General features: G+C 31.0%; 1 protein-coding gene across 6 annotated transcripts in view; it reads right to left on the reverse strand.

Moving 5' to 3' along the window:
- The window catches only part of IP3K2 (Inositol 1,4,5-triphosphate kinase 2), a 129,847-nt gene that overhangs the window by 25,444 nt on the left and 83,265 nt on the right, over positions 1 to 21,138 (reverse strand). The window contains exon 1 of one of the 6 annotated variants that reach the window (XM_089697480.1): positions 13,389 to 14,054. The exons of the other annotated variants lie outside the window; for them this stretch is intronic. Coding sequence (XP_089553606.1) covers positions 13,389 to 13,886 — 498 coding nt within the window. The 5' untranslated portion in view covers positions 13,887 to 14,054. Of the gene's footprint in view, positions 1 to 13,388; positions 14,055 to 21,138 lie in introns of those variants that run through there. 6 annotated transcript variants of the gene reach the window in all.

Here is a 21,138-nt window from a genome sequence, read left to right on the forward strand (position 1 = left end):
CTTACAAATGTACTCCGAAAAGCTAATTTCATGGCAATCGAAAAACACGTTATAAACGAGTAAACAATTCACGTCATTAATTTCAAAAGAGTTAAATTAAATTACACGTAAACATGTTGAGATTTCAAGAAAGCTCATATATTATGCGAAATAATTTCGTGCGAAACATACAATTATGGTAAATACTTTGCTTGATTGTCGACCTCCGTAATTATAAAGAAATATTATACAGAAATGAAAGTTTTATTTATTAATTAAAAAAGTAATGTGAACTGACCATTTTCGTCATAAAGCATTAGAAAACGGTCTGCTTAGATTACTTACTTAAGTATCATTAAAAACTATTAACTACTATTAACTCTAAGAAGAGATGATGATACCCACTTTAAGTTAAATTATACTTTCAAGGGATACGCAAAATGTACGGCTATAATACACACACTCTCATACATACACACATGCACATAAAATGCAGATAACATAACCATAATGTACAATGTACATGTTTTACTGGCTAATGTTGTATCAATAAAAGTAACTTTATTACAGTACGCTGATTGCTGACTACGAGCGCTTACAGGTTCTCACAACACATGGTAATAAGATAACTTTAGAGTTACTATGGAGAAGTAAATTGGTTATAAATAATATAACATCACTACATAGTATAAAACAAAGTCGCTCTCGCTGGCTGTCCGTCCCTGTGTATGCTTTTAAAATCATTAAAACTACGCAACGGATTTTGATGCTTTTTTTTAATAGATAGAGTGATTCTCGAAGAATTACTATTTACTTAGTCGAAGACTATTATTGCGCTTGAACTTGATACGACAAAAATTAACGTAATGTAAGTAGGGTAATGATACCGCAGTATATAATTATGAATGAATATTATCGTGTTTAATGTAATAAGAATAAGATTAATGATAATTCGCAAATCAAGGTAGAATAATTGTGTCATTATAAAAGTGAACGTATTTAAAAATTGTGTAAATATTGCAGTGAAAATGTGTTTTAAAAATTTTAATAACTGAAGCAGTTTGGTTACACTCGTACGTGCCTATACTCTTGTAAATAATAATAGTTTAAAAAAACTAAAAAATACGCTTTTTATAGAAAACCGAACTAAAAAATAGAAAATTTTATCAAATTAGTGTATTGTCATCGGTCCTCAATAAATCTACAAAGTTTGAACGAAATCTGGCCGTTTAAAGTGGGTCAAAATCGCGCCCAAAGAAGTCGGTTACAAACATACAGGTGAAGCTAATATAAAGCGTGTAAAAACAATCTTAATTACGAATTAGGATCTATGTACATTGCTATTTAAAACGATAACAGTGAGCTAAATGTATGCAAAAATGTTAAGTCGATAATTAAGCGAGCCATTGTTTTAAACAGTGAGTCATAAAGACTTATTTGTTAAACCAGTAACGGAATGTTGAAAACTGCGAAATGTTTTTCCAAATGTTAATTTGGCAAAACGTGGAGTAAATAAGTGCTTGCCTTTTAGTGGATAAGAATCAATGAGTTTCTTTATTCCGTTTATAAATATAGTTACAAAAAGAAGTTGGAAGGTTCATCGTTACTTTGAGCTTTGTAAGTTTTAAAAAATTTTGGTTTAAAAGCGCATAAAAAACAAAAGTACCCTATCCTTTATAATGCCAACCGACTTCACAAAAAACGAGCCTTCATACTTTACGTAGGTACTTTGTTAAAATTATATTTAACGTTAGTTATCACTAATTTTATATGTTTGATTAATTGAATTATAAAATTGGAACCAAACCAATGTGTGATAAATACATGGGCGACAGACGACATCGGAGGTTATCGTTACGTCACAGGGTCAATAGTACGTGCATTGGGGTTACATAATAAGTAATAACATACATAATACGTTTATTAGTTTAAAAATTACGCAGAGTAATGTGTAATGTACTAGTATGTATTACACATCATTATTGATTCTTTTCTATTAACCGCCTTTTTTTTTTTTTTTTTTATAGTGGGGAAATCTTCTTAGATACCCCCGGCTCCCGGGGATGGAGCCGTGGTTATGTCGGATTCCTACCGACTAAAACCCCACTCTGTTCCATCGCGCTGCTTTGGACGGAACTGCGGGAACGGTTACGACTCTACCGCGTGTCCCGCTCTAGGCAGTACCTATTAGGAAAATAAATACCTAATAAGCGAATTGTATATTTTTAATTATGGTAATTTATAACATTTGTTATTATATACTATGTTTTATGCAAATAAATGTATGATTATTTTTACTAAGTATCTTCGTATATTAAGGGCCGTTTTTTTCAATCCATGGTTAAAACTTATCCGGCCAATAAAGTTTTACATGATGATGAAATGTTAGTTATTCGACGAATAAGTATTAGGTAACCAAGGATTGAAAAATCAGCCCTTAGAATTCTATTTTTGTCTTTTACCTGTTCTTTACTTTCTTTGTGTAATTCTTAATGCTAGCATACCCTTATCTAAATAAATTAAATTTAGAAATATTCAACCGGTTGTTGCAACGAAATTTTGCAATATTACAGTGAGTTCTATTTATAGCAATAAATAGGCAAAAATATAATTTTAAAATGGAACTGAAAAACAATAATAGGTAAGTATAATAATTTTATTATAGAAATTTATCATGTTATTTTAATTTTATTGCGTTCGTGACATTACTTATGATTATGAGAAATCGTGTCTGAAATATAAACTGGCAAGTAATATCATCACAGATAATATAATACTATACTAGTAATATTACTATATTTATACGCGATAATTTAATAATAAAGTTACTACTAGTTATTATTCTGTGGTATAGGCACATATTAAGGCTAAGTCTATCATTGAACAAAACATTAACAATTTATACAAATGTTTTAATAATCCTTTTATTTATATTTAAATATTGGTCTTCTTATTCTATTAGTCTTTAATAGACTAATAGTTTCTATATTGACTTCATTCATCGCTCGATTAAAACGAGTACACAAGAATTCTTCCTTGAGTATACATGGTGTTCACTTTAAAATACAAAAAACTACAAATAAAACACAGCTAAACGAATCACATTCCTTACAATTCATCTTCATCAAGTCATCAACGCAGGCTTCAAACACACACATACAAAAATAAGGGACTTGTATTTATTATAAGGAAGCTAGTAGAACCCGCTTAACGGACTAAACAAGTTTTTGTTGCTATTACATGCTCATACAATCATACATGAGGCTTTGTACTCGAAAGCCACAAAAAATACATTTTTCATTTATTACATCATTACATAAAAAATGATTAGACGTTCATTTCTGTTTTGTGTGTACGATGATGTATATTATATATATCTTAGATTAGTTGTAGTTTAGGTTATTATTTTAATTCATTGTAATTCTACAGAAATACTGCTTCTAACGGCAAAATATTATTTTATGTAGAGTTTGCTCTATAAAAATATAAGTAGATAGTCAATAATAATTACCCCTAATATATAATTGAAACAAAAAAAATCTGAAGAAAAAAATAACTCGCTGTATACAGCAAAAATCACGTGTCAACATTGAAAAGTCATACGGTTTTCTGTCGAAAGATATTTGTACATTTCATTATTGTAAGAATATGAACTTTGGCTGTTATTAGCAAAGCAATTAGATGTGCTATACTAAAGTTGTATTTGATCATTAAATAGAATGATAGACATGAAAAACCATTTATGTTTGCCAATCTATTTTAGGAAAGCTATCAAAAGACAGTTTGTGTTTATATTTAATTCAATACTTTCAATTCAAGAGGGCCGAGACAAATGGCAGAGGAATAGAATAACGCTAAGGAATATAGAGACTGCTACCGCTAACTTTCGGTCACACTATCAACGACGAGCGACGACGACCACGAGCAAAATTCCCATCCAGCCGAATCTCGAAATCATACGCTTATGTGAATTAGTATCGATAGCGAATTCTAATTTTTAATCCTTTGCGTTTTGACATTTGTCTCACCCCTCAGATTTCTAGGCCTTCTTCTTGAAAATCGATTAAATTCACAAAAAAAGAAATATTATTCCACAAGAGGATTTATTAAAGGGACTGACATCACCTCCCATGAGATAGCTATAACCGCTCATATCCGCTATAAAGATAATGTTCGCTTACAAGTTACAATGACTCTGTAGGTGTTTGTAGGCGTCTCGTAAATGAAGACATAATCGGTAGTTAATAGTTATCCTTCGTTAGAAGTATTCATTGGTAGGTTATTTATAGAATCTATGTTGTCTTATTTAGTTAAAAAAAACGAGTAAAAAAAGCGTGTGGTCAGAAGTGAAACTTCCTTGGCAAGACTCGAAGATACCAAAATCGTCGCCTTACTCCATGACTTGACGGTATTGGCACAGGTATTGCCATGACATGACGCGATCTTGAAATTTTACTCTCAACGCGCCTAAAGAAGGACATTTTTTGGACTTATAAAATTTTCTTTTATTCAACTACACTACACTATTAGAAATATCTGTCAAACTCGTGGAAATAGTCTAGAAAATTCTTGTTTGTAACATAATAGACCGGGAGATACTGACACAAAATTTCGAGTCATTTGTAACAGGATGGCGGTTCTACAGGGTTCTTAGTACGCAATGACAAAAATAAAAATGATGGTGTGAACGCTGGTACCGGTGGCTTAGTCGCGTGGGCGTTAGTCGAACTCGTCGGAAAATAGCGAAAGTCAAACGATTTGTAACAGTATGGCACTTATTTTTCCTGGAAGTTTGAGGATCAAAGAATATAAATACAAAATTTCAAAGATCTAGGTGTTGGAAATCTTCACTTATATAAATTAATACTAAATTAATTTTTCAAGTATGACATCACTTTTTCCCCCTACTAGAAGTATGGCAAATATAATAATGGTCACATTTTATCAAATACTCTCCAAAAATCCAAATGCAATACTGGTACAAAAAGTTTGGCGAAATAAATTTTTTTTGCAGATTTTCGGCGGTATGGCGACCATTTGGAATCGTCCGAAAAGTATGGCATGGCGATTTTCGTAAATGGCTGCACGACGATGGTTACCTGTGCAAAAGTTAGCCTGGTACAAATGGTTGAATAATTGTTTTATTTAAATCAACATATTCGCGTCGGTATGGTGGGCTGTAAGTCACACCGGAAAAGTATGGCATAACACTACCGCCTACTTCTTTTTTATGGGCTATCGGTAAATACTAAAATTTTTGTGTTACAAATCGTTTGACTTTCGCTATTTTTCCGACGAGTTCGACTAACGCCCACGCGACTAAGCCACCGATACCAGCGATCACACCATCATTTTTCTTTTTATCATTGCGTACTAAGACCCCTGTAGAACCGCCATCCTGTTACAAATGACTCGAAATTTTGTGTCAGTATCTCCCGGTCTATAATATTATAGATAGATTTTATTGTAATAAACAATGTGCGAGTAAAATGTTTAGTTAAAATATCAATTAATTTAATTAAAACCGGGAACACCCTTTTACCTAGATAAATGTCTTATTTATATAATTAATCAGTCACTACTTACTAGTAATATCTTATATATAAAATTCTCGTGTCACAATGTTAGTCTGCATACTCCTCCGAAACGGGTGGACCGATTCTCATGAAATTTTCTGTGCATATCGGGTAAGTCTGAGAATCGGCCAACATCTATTTTTCATATGTACCACGGGCGAAGCCGGGGCGGACCGCTAGTCTTATATATAAAATTCTCGTGTCACAATGTTAGTCTGCATACTCCTCCGAAACGGGTGGACCGATTTTCATGAAATTTTCTGTGCATATCGGGTAAGTCTGAGAATCGGCCAACATCTATTTTTCATATGTACCACGGGCGAAGCCGGGGCGGACCGCTAGTAAACAATATTATACTAGATCCAGGAAATCAATAAGCACACATGTACCTACCAAGATATAAAATACATACTCGCTAATTATATTATAATCCAGTAACAATTCATAAATCATAAAATAATTCATGTAGGTACCTATTATTTGTGGAGCTTTTCAAATTAAATCCACAATAAGTTAAATTACTTATTTTTTAAATCAGTGGACGTAGATATATTTTCTTCGTACCTACATATACCTACACTATCTAAACATGCACTTATTATTGTTTACATAGATTGGCAAATTCTCTAAATATTACGTAATTGTGTGCAGTAAGCAGTTCCCATTGTCTTCGTGTTTAATTATGTTTCTGAAACAATCTTTGTTTAAATTAAAGTGATAGTTCGGTATCTTACCTACTAACACACTTTCGAATCAAACAAAGATATGAGATAATAGAGGTCAGATATATTACGAACCAAATAATAAAAGATACACCATTTTGATTCGTTTTTAAATATATACCTAATAGCTTAATCCAATTGAATATTCAACTGAATTAATTCTATTAAAATATGTGGTTTAAAGTTTTATGTGTCAGTTTTTTTATTGTTTGTGTGTAAAATATAGCTAGGTATGGAATTTTCTATTCATTATGCTAAGTAAATAATATTAAGCGTATTTTCAAATGTTATTTACACAGAAATTCCTATAACTAGTACTTAGTTTGATTTTTTTTTCTTAACCACTTATAATATTACGTTAAAAATTATACCTACTCTACATTTCTACAACCATCTCTATCGTATCATGCATTTATGTTTTTTTTATTTGGTTTACTAGATATTAACTACCTATCTACTTAGACAAAAAAATAAATCAAAACTGTCATTTCATTTTTAATACTTCTTACAAATGATTTATAGAATAATTGCTATTTTATCAAATCCAATTAGTGATCTATAATTTAATTGCTCACGTCATTGAATTATAACTCTTAATTAGTACTAAAATGTATAAAATCATTAAGCCACTTACGATACCACGAGTTTAATAAAATGCTATCAGTAGGTATAAATCGAATTAATATACTATGTATTACAAATTTATTACGATCCACCGGACGAAGCCAAATTAAATAAATTCGTTCTAATATCTTATCTTCTTTCTTATATATAAAAATGAATCGCAAAATGTGTTGGTAAGCGCATAACTCGAGAACGGCTGAACCGATTTCGATAATTCTTTTTTTACTATATTCCTTGAAGTACGAGGATGGTTTTTATGTAGAGAAAACGTAAATATGTACCACGGGCGAAGCCGGGGCGGACCGCTAGTATTATATAAAAATGAATCGCAAAATGTGTTGGTAAGCGCATAACTCGAGAACGGTTGAACCGATTTCGATAATTCTTTTTTTTATTATATTTCTTGAAGTACGAGGATGGTTCTTATGTAGAGAAATCGTAAACATGTACCACGGGCGAAGCCGGGGCGGACCGCTAGTTACCTATAAATTCGAAAGTCAGTGTATTTATCAGTTCTGTCTGTTACACTCACGGGTAAACAACCACCGATTTGATTAAAACTGTCAAACAAAAATATTGGAATGACAATAGTAAGGCCCTTTTTTCCAAAAATCGAAACGAGTATAGAGTATGAAAAAAGTACTATGCGAGTTTTTGTCTGTGATTTTGAAGGTATGTGAAACCACGGGGCACAGTTAGTATAAGACTATCTACACTCTTCAGGATGCTTTCCTTGCGAACAATTCACGTTACCAATTTTCATTGTCTGTTTCAACTTTCAACACAAAGAAATTTTAGCTTCGCGTCATAATTTTTACATAAAAAGTAATGCCCTTCTCCAAGCTTCCATCAACATATAAAAATTAAAATTAAACCAAATCTGTCAACATTTCACAAGTGAAGTTAAATATAAACTTACTTTCGCATATTAGTATCTACGGATGTAGATCAGGGTCGTCATTAAAATTAAATTCGTAAGTATGGTAAACAGAATTAATTTGGACATCCATATATTCATTGAGATATTACCTATAGTGCCAATTTTAATGATTATTACCGTGATTATTAATTCAAATCATCAATTAATGTTTATTCAATAGAAATCATATACCTACCACCAGTTTTTGGCCGCGAATCAAGATTTTAAATTAGCTTTTATAGTGAGAGATAATGGTTTCATTATACAAAGTATCATAACATTAAATATTTCATCGCGAATAATAAATAATTTTTTTTTATTGTTCTTTTAAAAAGATCTCGAATTTTGCAAATCAGAATATAAGTAATACGAATATAGGTACGAATTTCAAAGAATTAAATATTTTATCTTCATGTTCGTCTACCTATTTATTTAAAGTTCTAAAAGCTTTTCAAAGATTACTCACACAAAATAAACCATTAAATCAGATACTGTATATTAGATATCAATACATTTGAATGTTTAGAACTGGTTTCGAATCAACTCGAACGGATCAAAAACAATAGTTACATATGAGATGCGACTTTTTAAGGTCAGTAGGGCACCACGCGTTTATTCGATAACGGTAAACGTAATGTCCGACCATGTGCTTACTGCTTTGGGAACTACACGATTTATATCATACTAGCTTACCACCCGTGGCTTCATACGCTTTGTCTAAAATCTTTTAAATTAAATACTCACCACTCCATATCTACTAAATAATACCTGATCAAAATCCGTTTAGGGACGTGGACAGATAGACAGCGCCTTTGTTTTGTACTATGTGAAAAGTTGAAGAATTTTACTAAATATTGTAACCGTGCTATTGAATTAAGTAAATATATATATATGGAATAGGATATAGGTAAAGAATTCATCAACATGAGTAATTTGAATGGTACTGATTTCTTTAGAAAGTACTTAAAATAATTGGTATGCTTTGCTAGTTCGATGGTAAAAGTAAACCGTACCGTGTCTTGATCGAATTGTATTTCGATGTGGAAAAATAAAAGTAAAAATTATTATCATCTAGCAGGTAGAGATTTTATTACCAAATAATACATTAGAATATTGATTAATTACAAAACTTCTGGCCCAAAGAGGCGCTAATAAAATTGATAGAGCGCCGCTAATTTAAATTTTATGTGTGTTAAAATAACGATTAAGTCCTGCGTCAGTTTTTTAATATAATTTTTAATATTATTGTTATTAATTTAATATAATCAGTTTTTTTAAGCAACTTCAATGTAAGAAGGGGTTAATTATTTCATTTCTTGTGTGTATCGAAGATGCGCACTTTATGACTTATAGACCATGAGTGCTTAAGAGCATCACGCTATCAATATAGAAACGTCATATAAAATGTCACAATAACTAACGTAATATATTATGTGACTAAAAATACTATGAAACAATGACGTGAAGGTATTGTAAGTTGTAACAAGTGGAGTGATTCACAAAGTGACGTTTTTGCTATATATTTAATTGGTTATTACATGTAATCCATCAACTTTAAGAATTGTGAACCGCATTAGATGATTCATTTTATTCGCAATGTAGCTGGTAGTCATATAGTTTTTATAGAGCTCGTAAGTGGCCAGTAATTTTCCAATGGTCACTATACTTTCAGAGTATTGTTTACGTTAGTTTTGTTATCTGTAGTATTAATTCGGCTTAAACCTTTAAATTGTTTGTTTTATTTGCTTAATCTCTTTTATTGCATTTACTCTCAAACACTTCTAATTACCTTTGTATTAAGCCTGAGCGAGTAAAGTACACTTTGTCGATACTTTTTTTGCAACTTCCATTTTTTGTGCCGCTTTACACAGATATAAATTCAGTAAACATAAATAGACATACTAAATACTAATTTAAAAACAAAATATTTCTAGATAGTTTATTTTTAGACCTGCAAATTGCAATGTTGCATAATTTGCATATGCGAAACAATAAAAAAAGTTCAAAGCGATGTTACCACGTGGTAATTGATTATAAAACCAGATAAAACGACCTTCGAATGTAACTAGCAACACCTACGGAATAAATGATGACGTGTGTTAATACAATGGACTTAATGGCAAAGATGTTCTGATAAACTGGGTGGAGCTTTATGTTTAAGGTTATATTCCTTAATAAACCTTCATCATATACATTTTCTTGGAATGCTATGTATGGAAACTGTTCCTAGTAATGTTGAGTATGCGGGTATTTTTATATTTGCGACATATCTAGCGGCTTGGCCACTAACCTTGCTGAGTCATTCTACATCGAACTGTCGCACTGAAAGCACGTCTAAGTTGCGGCGTTGCATGTTATTCAAAATGAAAGGGAATATTATCTTTAATATTAATGTGTTTAATAAAACTTGAAAAGCTCGATAATCTGAATAATGCACATTAAAATATCATTAAATTTTAATCTTGAAATATAAAACGGAGATTTTTTCAAAATATCTTATAAAGTTACATAATAAATACCTTTCTATTTAAGGAATGCAGTTGCAATTTGTATTCACCAAATCGAATAATTTAACAATATGCATTGGAATTTAACAAAGTTAGGCGACTGCATAAAAATACATAGAGCAAAATATTAGCATACATTCTAAATACTTGAATCATATGAACAATAAAGGTTTACTAGGTACTGATTTAGTTATTCTTCAATTTGAGCAACAAAATATTAACCTCGAAACAAACTAAAATACATTCAGTCAAATACTGAATATCAAACGGTATACGAACTTATGCTATATATCACTGTCATAGTAATGAGCCTGGCTAATAAACCTCTTCACTAACTAAATACGTCAATGCTAAATGCGTCAATACAAATATTATATAACTTACAATTTGTATGACAAACTTTAAATGTAAGCTACACTTTGCAGAGAATGTTACTAAGTAGTAGGAAAGATATTTTATGAATCGTAGAACGTTATTTTGGGAAAAATTTGCGTTTAGAAATTGTTGAGTTTGAATATTTGTTATGCTGTTTGATTAATTTTATATTTTATTACTAATTCCCGATGTTTTAAGCTATGCAGTGAACTGGTCACGGGTATATTTCCGTCTTGAAAACTCCCAAAAAAGGAACGGCTTATTTTATAAAAATATCTATTATTTATAAATTATATACTACATGACATAATTTAGATTATTCTGCCATTTATATTTGAATAGATTATTTAAAATGTACCCTAATTTGTAATGTTGATAACCGTCAGTGATAAACTACGTGCGTAGCATTTGTTAAATGCCAAATGGAAAATTTTCACAAAATGGCATGATCTTCTGACGAGTGACGACCCGATCACAAAGTCTATAGTGGTAAATTACTGTGGTATTATACCAGGGGGCGGGGTTTGACCCCATGTCTCGAAAAATATTATTAATTTCGCATTGTCATAATTTGGATCGCTTCGATCGATCGCAGAAGCTTTGGATCTTCATAATTATGAATATAGATTTGCTATTAAAGAAAAAAATAAGAAGGTATTATTATGTTTAATATACGTAGCATATTATTAATTAGTTTTACCATAAAATTTATTTTTGTTATATTGTTTGGAGGTAATGAAAATTGGTAATGTCGCAAAAATATAATATAGATGGCAAATAGATTTATAATACAGTATAATCTATAAAATATATGCACTTTATTTCAATAAAATTAACTTTGGTATTTACGTAAGTACCTAATGACCTAATTAAATTACCTATATAGAGAATATAATCAATGCTTTTGTTTTACAAATAATATGTTATACAAATAATATGGTATACGTTTTTAAAATACCGAAATTATTTTCTTTATTGACAAGATCCTCGATCTAATGTGACAGTTTAAGTTTGAACACTATTGCTTAAATAAAAATATTTATCGAGACATTCATCTTTTCGTGCTTTTTAGTTAAAATTCAAGTACAAAAACAGGCTAGATCGTATATATTTACATAACTAACATGGACGCCACTTGTCTGAGCCTACGAAGCAAAGGCCAAGTTATGACTGCAAAGTTATAAACAATCTTTATTTAATATCAATGCACTGATATACCTAATTATAGATGTAGGAAACTATGTATATTCAAAACCATCTCATACTTATATCATACAATACTCTAGCTAAAAATTTAAGCTCGTGTAACTTGAGTTCGGCACAATTAATAAAAAGAACTGGATCATTATTAGCTTTAATATATCGACAGCTACCTACTTGCTGACTTTTTGAAATTGTCTAAGCTCCCGTTGGGAAAATATAACTAAACCTAATAATAAAAAGCTGAAGAGTTTGTTTGGTTGTTTGAATGCGCTAATCTCAGGAACTACATATCGAGGAAGGCTATAGGCTATAATACATATTATATCATCACGCTCAGACCAAAAGGAGCGGAGCAATGCTGGTGAAACCGCGGAGCACAGCTAGTCTAAAATAATATGAGATTGGTCGTAAAAACCTGTTTAAATATAATGTCTATAATTAAATAAATAATTATCTTTTTCTTGATTAAATTAGGCAGTAAATAGGAACCATTATCGCATATTGGTTTTGTTGTAAAAGCAAGAAGTTATTGCAAAAGTAAATTAAGTAAATACCTACCTAGGTACATTTTATTTAGACTTAACGTGACCTTTTATTTGTACTGTTGTTATCTGTACAGTAGATATATGTACCTACTTTATATCAAGTGCGAGTTATTACAGTGCTTATGAACATTACATAAAAACAAAAAAGTGTATGATCAATCCATAGTGGATGAAATTTATATGATAATTTAAAGACCGCTTAAAATGTCAGTCAGAGTTGATTTTTCGGAAATCTCTTATAATACATAAGAATGTAATTTTGGTGTCCAAACCATATAGGAAAGTAATATGGGGCAATTGCAAAACATTCGTATAAAACGATATTTTATATTTCGCTTAATTCAATAACCTTCATCAATAAATATTCATAAAATCTATACTTAATATTATAAAGCTGAAGAGTTTGTTTGTTTGTTTGAACGCGCTAATCTCAGGAACTACTGGTCTGATTTGAAACTTTTTGATTTATTTCGGTGTTATATGGCCCATTTATCGAGGAAGGCCATAATCTCGCTGAAACCAACAGGATCGGAGCACTGCGGGTAAAACCGCGGAGCACAGCTAGTTAAAATATAAATGGTTCATTATCGCTATTATTAACGACCAAAAATCTATTTTAGAATTAGGTTATTATTGAAGATTATAAACTTATTATAAACAAAACGTGTTCGAAAAATTGCTTAAAATTCATCATCTAAAATATTACACGAAACACGTTTTTCTGTTATTGACGACTGTTACGACACTTCGACAAGTCGCTTACGAAATTTGCAATTCAATGGGACAGTATTAATTACTTATTCTTTTGTACCGAACATGTTATTGTATAGTTTTAGGCTTTTTCGTATGTTTTCTGGTTAAATAAGCCATATTTCTTATCCTACATTTAAATATAAATTCGCAATTTTGTGCATCATGTGGATATGTTAATACATTACCTTTGATTGAACTGGTGGAGGTTCAGCTACGTCGGAATCCCACTCTGAACTAAGATCATCGCTGGACGCTTCAGTAAAATCATCAGTCCAAGGAACGTCCAGCAATGCGGTTTTCATTTGATCATATCCAGGGGACATGGTAGGGGGTCCATACCCTGCCGGCAATGGACTCGACGCTCTGCAATCTTCACAATTACACGGCTTGAGACCGAAGCTGTCTTTTATCGCTTCATCTCTGACATCCGCCTTGGAATTTCTCCTGGAATCCCGCTTTCTCGCGGTTCTAGGCGAGAGCTTGTTATTACACTGCGGAGGAATGTAGTACCTCGTCGGTTCTGACGCTCGTCTCCCGGCGTCTGGCGTCTCAATCTTCACGGGAGTCAAGAGAGACATTTTCTTTATCGGCTGCTGCCTCTCCGCAACGTTGGAGTCGTCAGAATCCATGGTGTACCGTATAATGGGTATCGTGAAGGTGAACGATTCGGGACACTCCGGCATTATTGCTTATCACATCACACACTGGTCCACGCGTTTCGGGGTGTCAACGACATTGTAACCACATATGTCAGCACGTTGGAACGACTTGTGTACGCATTTTTGACAGTTATCAGAAACACGAGCGTCAGTTAGGCGCGGCGGTCGCGGACTGCGCGCGCCCAGCGCCGGAGCCGGCTCTGCGAAGGCACGAATTGTTGATTTTCGTCCACGTTGACAGACTTATAATTTGTAACCTTTGCATAATTTTGGCTGGAATCATTAACTTTGATGGGAGATATTTGTATTTGCAGCCTTGTTGTGTTTTTAATAAGGTACCGAAGAACGTTGCAAGGTCCATAATGACGTAGAAACGGAATGATAACCGTTGCTCTATAGCGGATTCATTTCGTCTTTACTCAAGTTATTTGCTATTCATGGTAATTGCGTTTATTACAATATTGTTTCTGCAAGATGATACATAATATAAATGCACATATAAATTTATATGATGTCTCCATTGTTATGTTGACGCCAGAACTCTACATTTTATTGTTTGTTTCAATTATTAATCTTTATAACATTATGCCACTTCAAAATATAATTTTGTCTGTTGTAAATAAATGAAAGTTGTTATAATATTAATATGTGAACGAAGAATGTATTTATACTTACCTACTTAACATTTAAAACGACTCTACCCGTTTTATTTAAATTCGATCAAGATACAGTTCACATCGAGGTTATTTTACAACTGAGAAAAATTGTATACAAAAGAAGTGAGATTAAAATTTTCATCTTTATACAATTTCCATAATTTTAATAATAATCAATACCATTGCAATTTTTCATATATATATACTTAATAAACATAAAGCTAAGAGCTAACAACATAATATTAAGATTCCACTTACTTCAGCTGAATAAGCGAACCATTGTTTATCTTTAATATACAATCAGGTTGTTGAATGTTTAAACTGAATGAAGACAATGGTTTTTATCTGATACAATTTTGAATTGACTAAAAAATGAAACAAAATAGCCTCCATATAACAGATAACTACGCAATAAACAGCCAATGCTAACTTGTTGCATTATAAAATTTATTAATACCGTTAAAACCGCATTTTAATGATAAAATGATTGATTTTCTGTATAATGAGGTGAATGATTTATAAATATAAATAATAATAATCAGTTTGGCTTGATATATGATTTGATGCTTTCATTGAGGTGCATACGGAATAGAACGTATTTACTTTCATAATTAGCGACGTTAACATCTCAATAATAATACATATTTGATAAAAACTTAACTTAAAATAAAGATCGACAAAAGAATAGAACTGTTCAAAAAAATCTTAAAAATTTACTTTGATTATTATTTTTATTATTATTTTTATATTTCTGAAAGTACTTTTTCTCGATATCGATCTGCGATCAATTTTCAATAAATCTCATATGATATTGTTTTACAAACATCTTGCTCGCGGTTTTTAAAAATACAAGTTTTGAATTAATTTGTACTCTTTTTAATATCTTTTAGTTTTGATACGGTACAAATAAGTTTAGCAAATAAAACCAACAGATAGGTATATGGCTAATATGTTTTATAAGGATAGAACGGCCATGAATAAGATACATACAAGTTCCTCTTTTTTCAGTGTGCTGATGTCGGCGACCTTACTGAAAAATGTTCATAATTTTCATATTTATTCAGTAGTTATATATTCAATCACGTTTACATATGTATACATTATATTATCACATATTTTATTGCACTAGGCGCTAACACAAAAATATTATTTTGGATATATTTTTTCCACTACACATTGACGTCAATGAGACAGGTTTCGAATTTAATAATTTTATAATATATATATGTTATTTACGAATATGATTTATATTATTAACAATTATGTTTACTTGTGGATATTTTAAGTAACTACATTATAGCAATAGTTATCGTTATGAAAGCCTTTTTCAAATTGATAAATAATTATGGCTTTGAATAGCATTAGCATTTATTATTTTCAGTACATATACCATTTTTAAAACGTTAAATTGTAAGGTAGTCTGTCCGAGCTTTTAACGCCTATTTATTAATTAGTCGATAAAACTTTTTATATGGTTAGTATTCAAAACTGTATCACTAGCTGTTATACCAAACTGTAATAATAGATAGGTACTAAAAATGCAAAAATACGGACAGCTTGGAAATTTCCATAATTCCACATTCAAATATAGAGCTATAAATTGTACCATCTCTGGTAATTATTATAATAAATCTTTTATAATATCATTTAGGGCTGATATTTCTACACATACCTACTATGACATTTTTAGGTATATAAATATTACCTAAAAATGTCATAGTAGGTATGTGTAGCTCGTTAATAAACTTTACTTTAATAAAATGTCTCTTATTACCGCTATATAAATAACAATAAAATCTTTTGTAAATTAATAATTGAATACGCATTTATAAGGGTTATTAAATCAATTACAGAAATAACAAAAAGGTACGAGTTCATTGTAATTTTAACACCGTTCGATAATAATTTAATGATGCCAATTTTCATTCATTTATTTATTGCGCCTGTATTTTCGACAATATACTTTTGTATCATTTCATTTAATTATTGGTACTTCACACCAATTGTCTTTTCATGAGAATTATATTGAAGATAAACATATAAAAATGGTAACTAGTGGTAAAATGGTAATTAGTGAATTGATCGATTTTTAAGCTCGAACACAAACCCTTGTTATTAATCAAGAGTCCTTTTTAAAGCGCTTTGGAATCGTCATATTATTTTATTATCTGTATATATATTAATTATTTCCACTTTGTCATTGTTATAATTAATGTAAAACTACTGTCACATTAATTGTCTTATTATTGGTATTCCTTTTTATTGGCGTATTGTTTTGTTAAAGTTAATTATAAATATTGTAATACAAATAGCTGTAAGGAATCTATGTGTGTAAAAAATAAATAAATAAATAAAACATACAGATTTATTTTTTTCTTCAAGAGATTGCCCGTGAACTTGAAACAAAAAAAAATGATTTCATAAATTCCAATGATACTTTTCATTCGAGTAAAACTCCTGAAAATCTTGATTAATTAATTTTAAATTTTACTCATCTCCGAACTCTAGCAAACATAAGTATCTAACCATTTATTATATCTATGTAGATAACTAAGTTAGTTGCGAATTCTCAGAGTCTCACCTTTTTTGTTCCTGATGGTACCTGGGAAACCAATGTGGTTATTATTTGTGGTTATGACTAGCTTTTATAAGAACTACGGAAAAGAGCTTATATATTATCTGCATAACTTTAGAGTTACGTCATCCTTATTACATCGCTTAGTTATCCCTTCCGTCTGTCCGTCTGTCCTCATTGGCAATAATAATTGATGAAACTTTAATAAAAGTTGCATAAAAATATTAAGATTCAAATGAATAATTTTCATGAGTTTATTACTTAAAGCCCAGTTGGTTTCTATTAGTTAATTTTATTTTCTATGATTTTAAATTAATTCTCACGAACAACTCCAAAGGCATTCCACCCTCAAAAACTTCCATGATTACTATTCCCTTTAATCATTGACACTTACAATTATTCCACGTAATTTCATCTAGTAAATAACGATCTTGTTCTTATGACGAACGAAAGCTATATACAGCGAGCAATAAACGTTTAAAATGTCATCGTCTCAGTACGATTCCGATTACATACCGCATTTTATTCCACTTAAAATGCCTCGTGACCGTTCATTGTTCAATGGCATTTTTTCTATAGGAAATGCTATGTTAATCGCACTCACTTATTCAAGAGATGTCATAGAAAGCAAAGAAAGGAATATGACGTCAGAGTGACGCACCAAACCCTATACGTCATGGATAGGCGATGTGCTTAGAATTTAAAACGCACCTTCGAATAGTGTGAATGAAATTTTGAATGTTTTACAATTCAAAGGATGGATAAAAAAAGCTGAATTGTACTTGCTGATAAACAGTATTTAACTCTTAATTAAATCACATCCATGAACAGAATTCATTCAAATTTCAACTTTGCAAAAGAGTAACTAAAGAGCAACCTGCCCAACGAATCCTGTCTCAGAATTCTATAAGTACTAGGTATATATGTATATTAATTCCTAAATTCTTATATTTTAATCTATTGTTATTGTATAGTAAAATAATCGATAATGTGACAACAAAATATAACGCGTTTTTACAAATAATCATACTTTAATTAGCGTTTTTATATAAATTATTCTAAACTAGCTTACCGCCCGCGGCTTCGCCCGCTTTGTCTAAAACCTAATAAATTATATACTAAAACCTTCCTCTTGAATCACTCTATCTATTAAAAAAACCGCATCAAAATCCGTTGCGTAGTTTTAAAGATTTAAGCATACAAAGGGACATAGGGAAATAGGGACAGAGAAAGCGACTTTGTTTTATACTAGTATGTAGTGATAGTGAAGCGTCTAGGTATTCATTTTCCTAGAAGTACCTACGTATATTATGTTAAAAAATGTATTTTCTTATGAAATGCGCATCCGGTGCCATTGTCATATGAAATTGTTTTTCATATTTGAATTCATTGAATAAATATTTCGTCTCTGGTCAAGCGCCATATTAACATTTACGTAAGGATTACGGTTGAGCGGAAAAATATCTATTATTGAAAGGAAACACATTCGTCAATAATAATATCAAATACGTCAGGAGTTTTACTGGAAAAAGGGAATCCCTTTCCTATAGTTTCGAAATTTTAAGGATTCTTGAGAAGTAACAAACCAGAAAACCAGTAGAAATTTATTAAATCGAGGCGAACGAGATTTACCTGCATTAAAATTATTGTTCCTGTTAAAACGTTAAATTATGACTTTACGGCCGCTTACTCTACAATCTACATAGAAAAAGAAAATAATGGGAAAATAATGTAATATGTTGTACAATAAAGAGTAAATCTATACATATAATAAAATCGTAGGAAAGTCAAAACTGTACATTGAATATTTTTTTAAAAGAATACATAATCCATGATCTATAATCGATATAGAAGCCAAAAACATAGTTTTTAGAATTTTTGTCTGTTTGTCTGTTTGTCGGTTTGTCTGTTTGTCTGTTTGTCTGTATGTTTGTCCAGGCTAATCTCAGAAAGTACTGCACGGATTTACTTCAAATTTTGCATGAATATTACTAACAGGTCGGGTCAGGCTGTTATATACATATTATCATGCTATCACCTTCGGGGGAGGAGCTGTGAACCTTTATTTTTCTTACGTATTCCGTGTACTACGACAGCGTACAATATAAAGACTCATGTTTAAATGTTGTTTTTGAGTAAGCCATGCTATTGTCTACCTTTACACTATAAAAACTACATCATTTAAGTAATTTTAGCAGAGAAACAGTATAATGAATCTTAGTAGTATAAAGACAAATTTAAAACAGCGCCATCTATGAGATTTCATTAAAATTAAATCAATTTACATAATATTAACGCTCCTTGGAAATTCATAATTTAAATATTATGATGTTGGTGAGTTTGTTTTTTTTTAAAGTTAAATAAATAATTCATATCTTCCCAGAGTAAATTTCAGGTGCGCTTATATTTCATGTGAATATACTAAATTTTTATAAGTGAGGGTAGATGTTTATTATTTGATGTTAGTTACAGTTATATAGGTAATAGACGTAGTATTTGTATTCTCTTTGGGTAATAGTAGATAACAGTGATTGTGTTCATTGGTTACATTTTTAAAAATCTTCGGCTTTTTTTTAATTTTCGCCTTCTTGCGTTCCCACAAAAGGTAAGTTATAGCTTTTATATTTATTGTTTATTATACTCATGTTTTTAATTAGTTAAAGTTATGACAAAATAAGAAAATGATGAAATTTTATTTTTATCATGTAAGTACATATAACTTTTACAAGACTATATTATACGCCCAAAGAAGGTCACTTTAGTTCTTGATAAAACTTTATTTGTTAGTAGCTTTTTATTAAAATTAGGTACACTTATCTTTTGATTTTTTTTTTATTTACAGATTCAATGTTCATAAAAATTGACGATTTGCGTGAGGATGTAGTGGAAATTAGTAACCTTGCGCGTGGTCAATCAATATTCAATATCAATACATATAATAAAATTCTAGAAAAGTGGTGTCTGTACAATGAAAATATGTAAAAAAAATAGCAGGGGTTATTATTAAATCGATCTCCAACCCAAAACTGTAGTTATAATTTTTTTGTCTGTTTGTCTGTATGTTTGTGCACGCTAATCTCAGAAACGACTTATCCGATTTAGATGCGGTTTTCACTAATATATTGTGGTAATCTTCATTTAACATTAAGTGTTTATTTCATGTTAATCGGTTTGTAAATAAAAAAGTTATGACCATTTAAGTATTCACGGCGAACATTTGCAAAGGCATTCTATTGTACACTATACAGTGTACGATAAAACGTAAGTTATCTGTTATACGCTACAGTAATTATTCCTTATAAATGTCCAGGTGATCATATCGAAAGTCCCCAAGGGTGGGGGGGTAAGCTGAGGTAGTAGGGGGGGAAGGGGTCAAATTAGAATTATGCTTACTTCTAGGTAAATTTTATACATAAAATGTCCTTTAAATTATGTCGTATTATATTTTTAACCCCTTTTAACCATTTTTAACCATCAAAAAGATGGGTGATAAGTGTTTGACCGCTATGTTTGTCTGTTTGTGCCACCGTAGCTCGCTAACAGGTAATACGAATTAGATGCGTGTTAGGCAGCATATTTTCCGACGTTGGTTCTTAGATAAAGTGTATCAAAATCGGTTCATCCATTTATTATACCTAGGTATATAGAGGTAAAAGTGGGAATGTGGGAAAAAATATTAGTTATATTTTTATCCAATTCGGTTTATCCATTTATTAGATTACAGCGGTGAAAGTGGGAATGAACAATAATCGAATGTGGTCAAATAATATACTCAAGCGGCATATCAAAATATAAAAGAGCAACGTGTTTTATCGAAATCGGTTCATCCGTTTATTACATTTAGGGGTGACAGTGGTTAGATAAATAAACCAAATGGAGCATCAAACGACAGGATATGACGTGACATATAGGTATAATTAGATAATATGGTTTACATCAAAATCGGTTCTGCCATTTACTAGGTGTGGAAAGAGAAGGGTTGAAAGTCTGTGAAAGAAGAGGGGGATATGGGAGCGAGAGGATAGCCACACTCTGGAAATTTTGA

This window comes from Colias philodice, chromosome 7, assembly GCF_061535455.1.
Source record: "Colias philodice isolate Cphi_HAF_F1 chromosome 7, ilColPhil1 Martin Lab GWU primary, whole genome shotgun sequence".
NCBI lineage: Eukaryota > Metazoa > Arthropoda > Insecta > Lepidoptera > Pieridae > Colias > Colias philodice.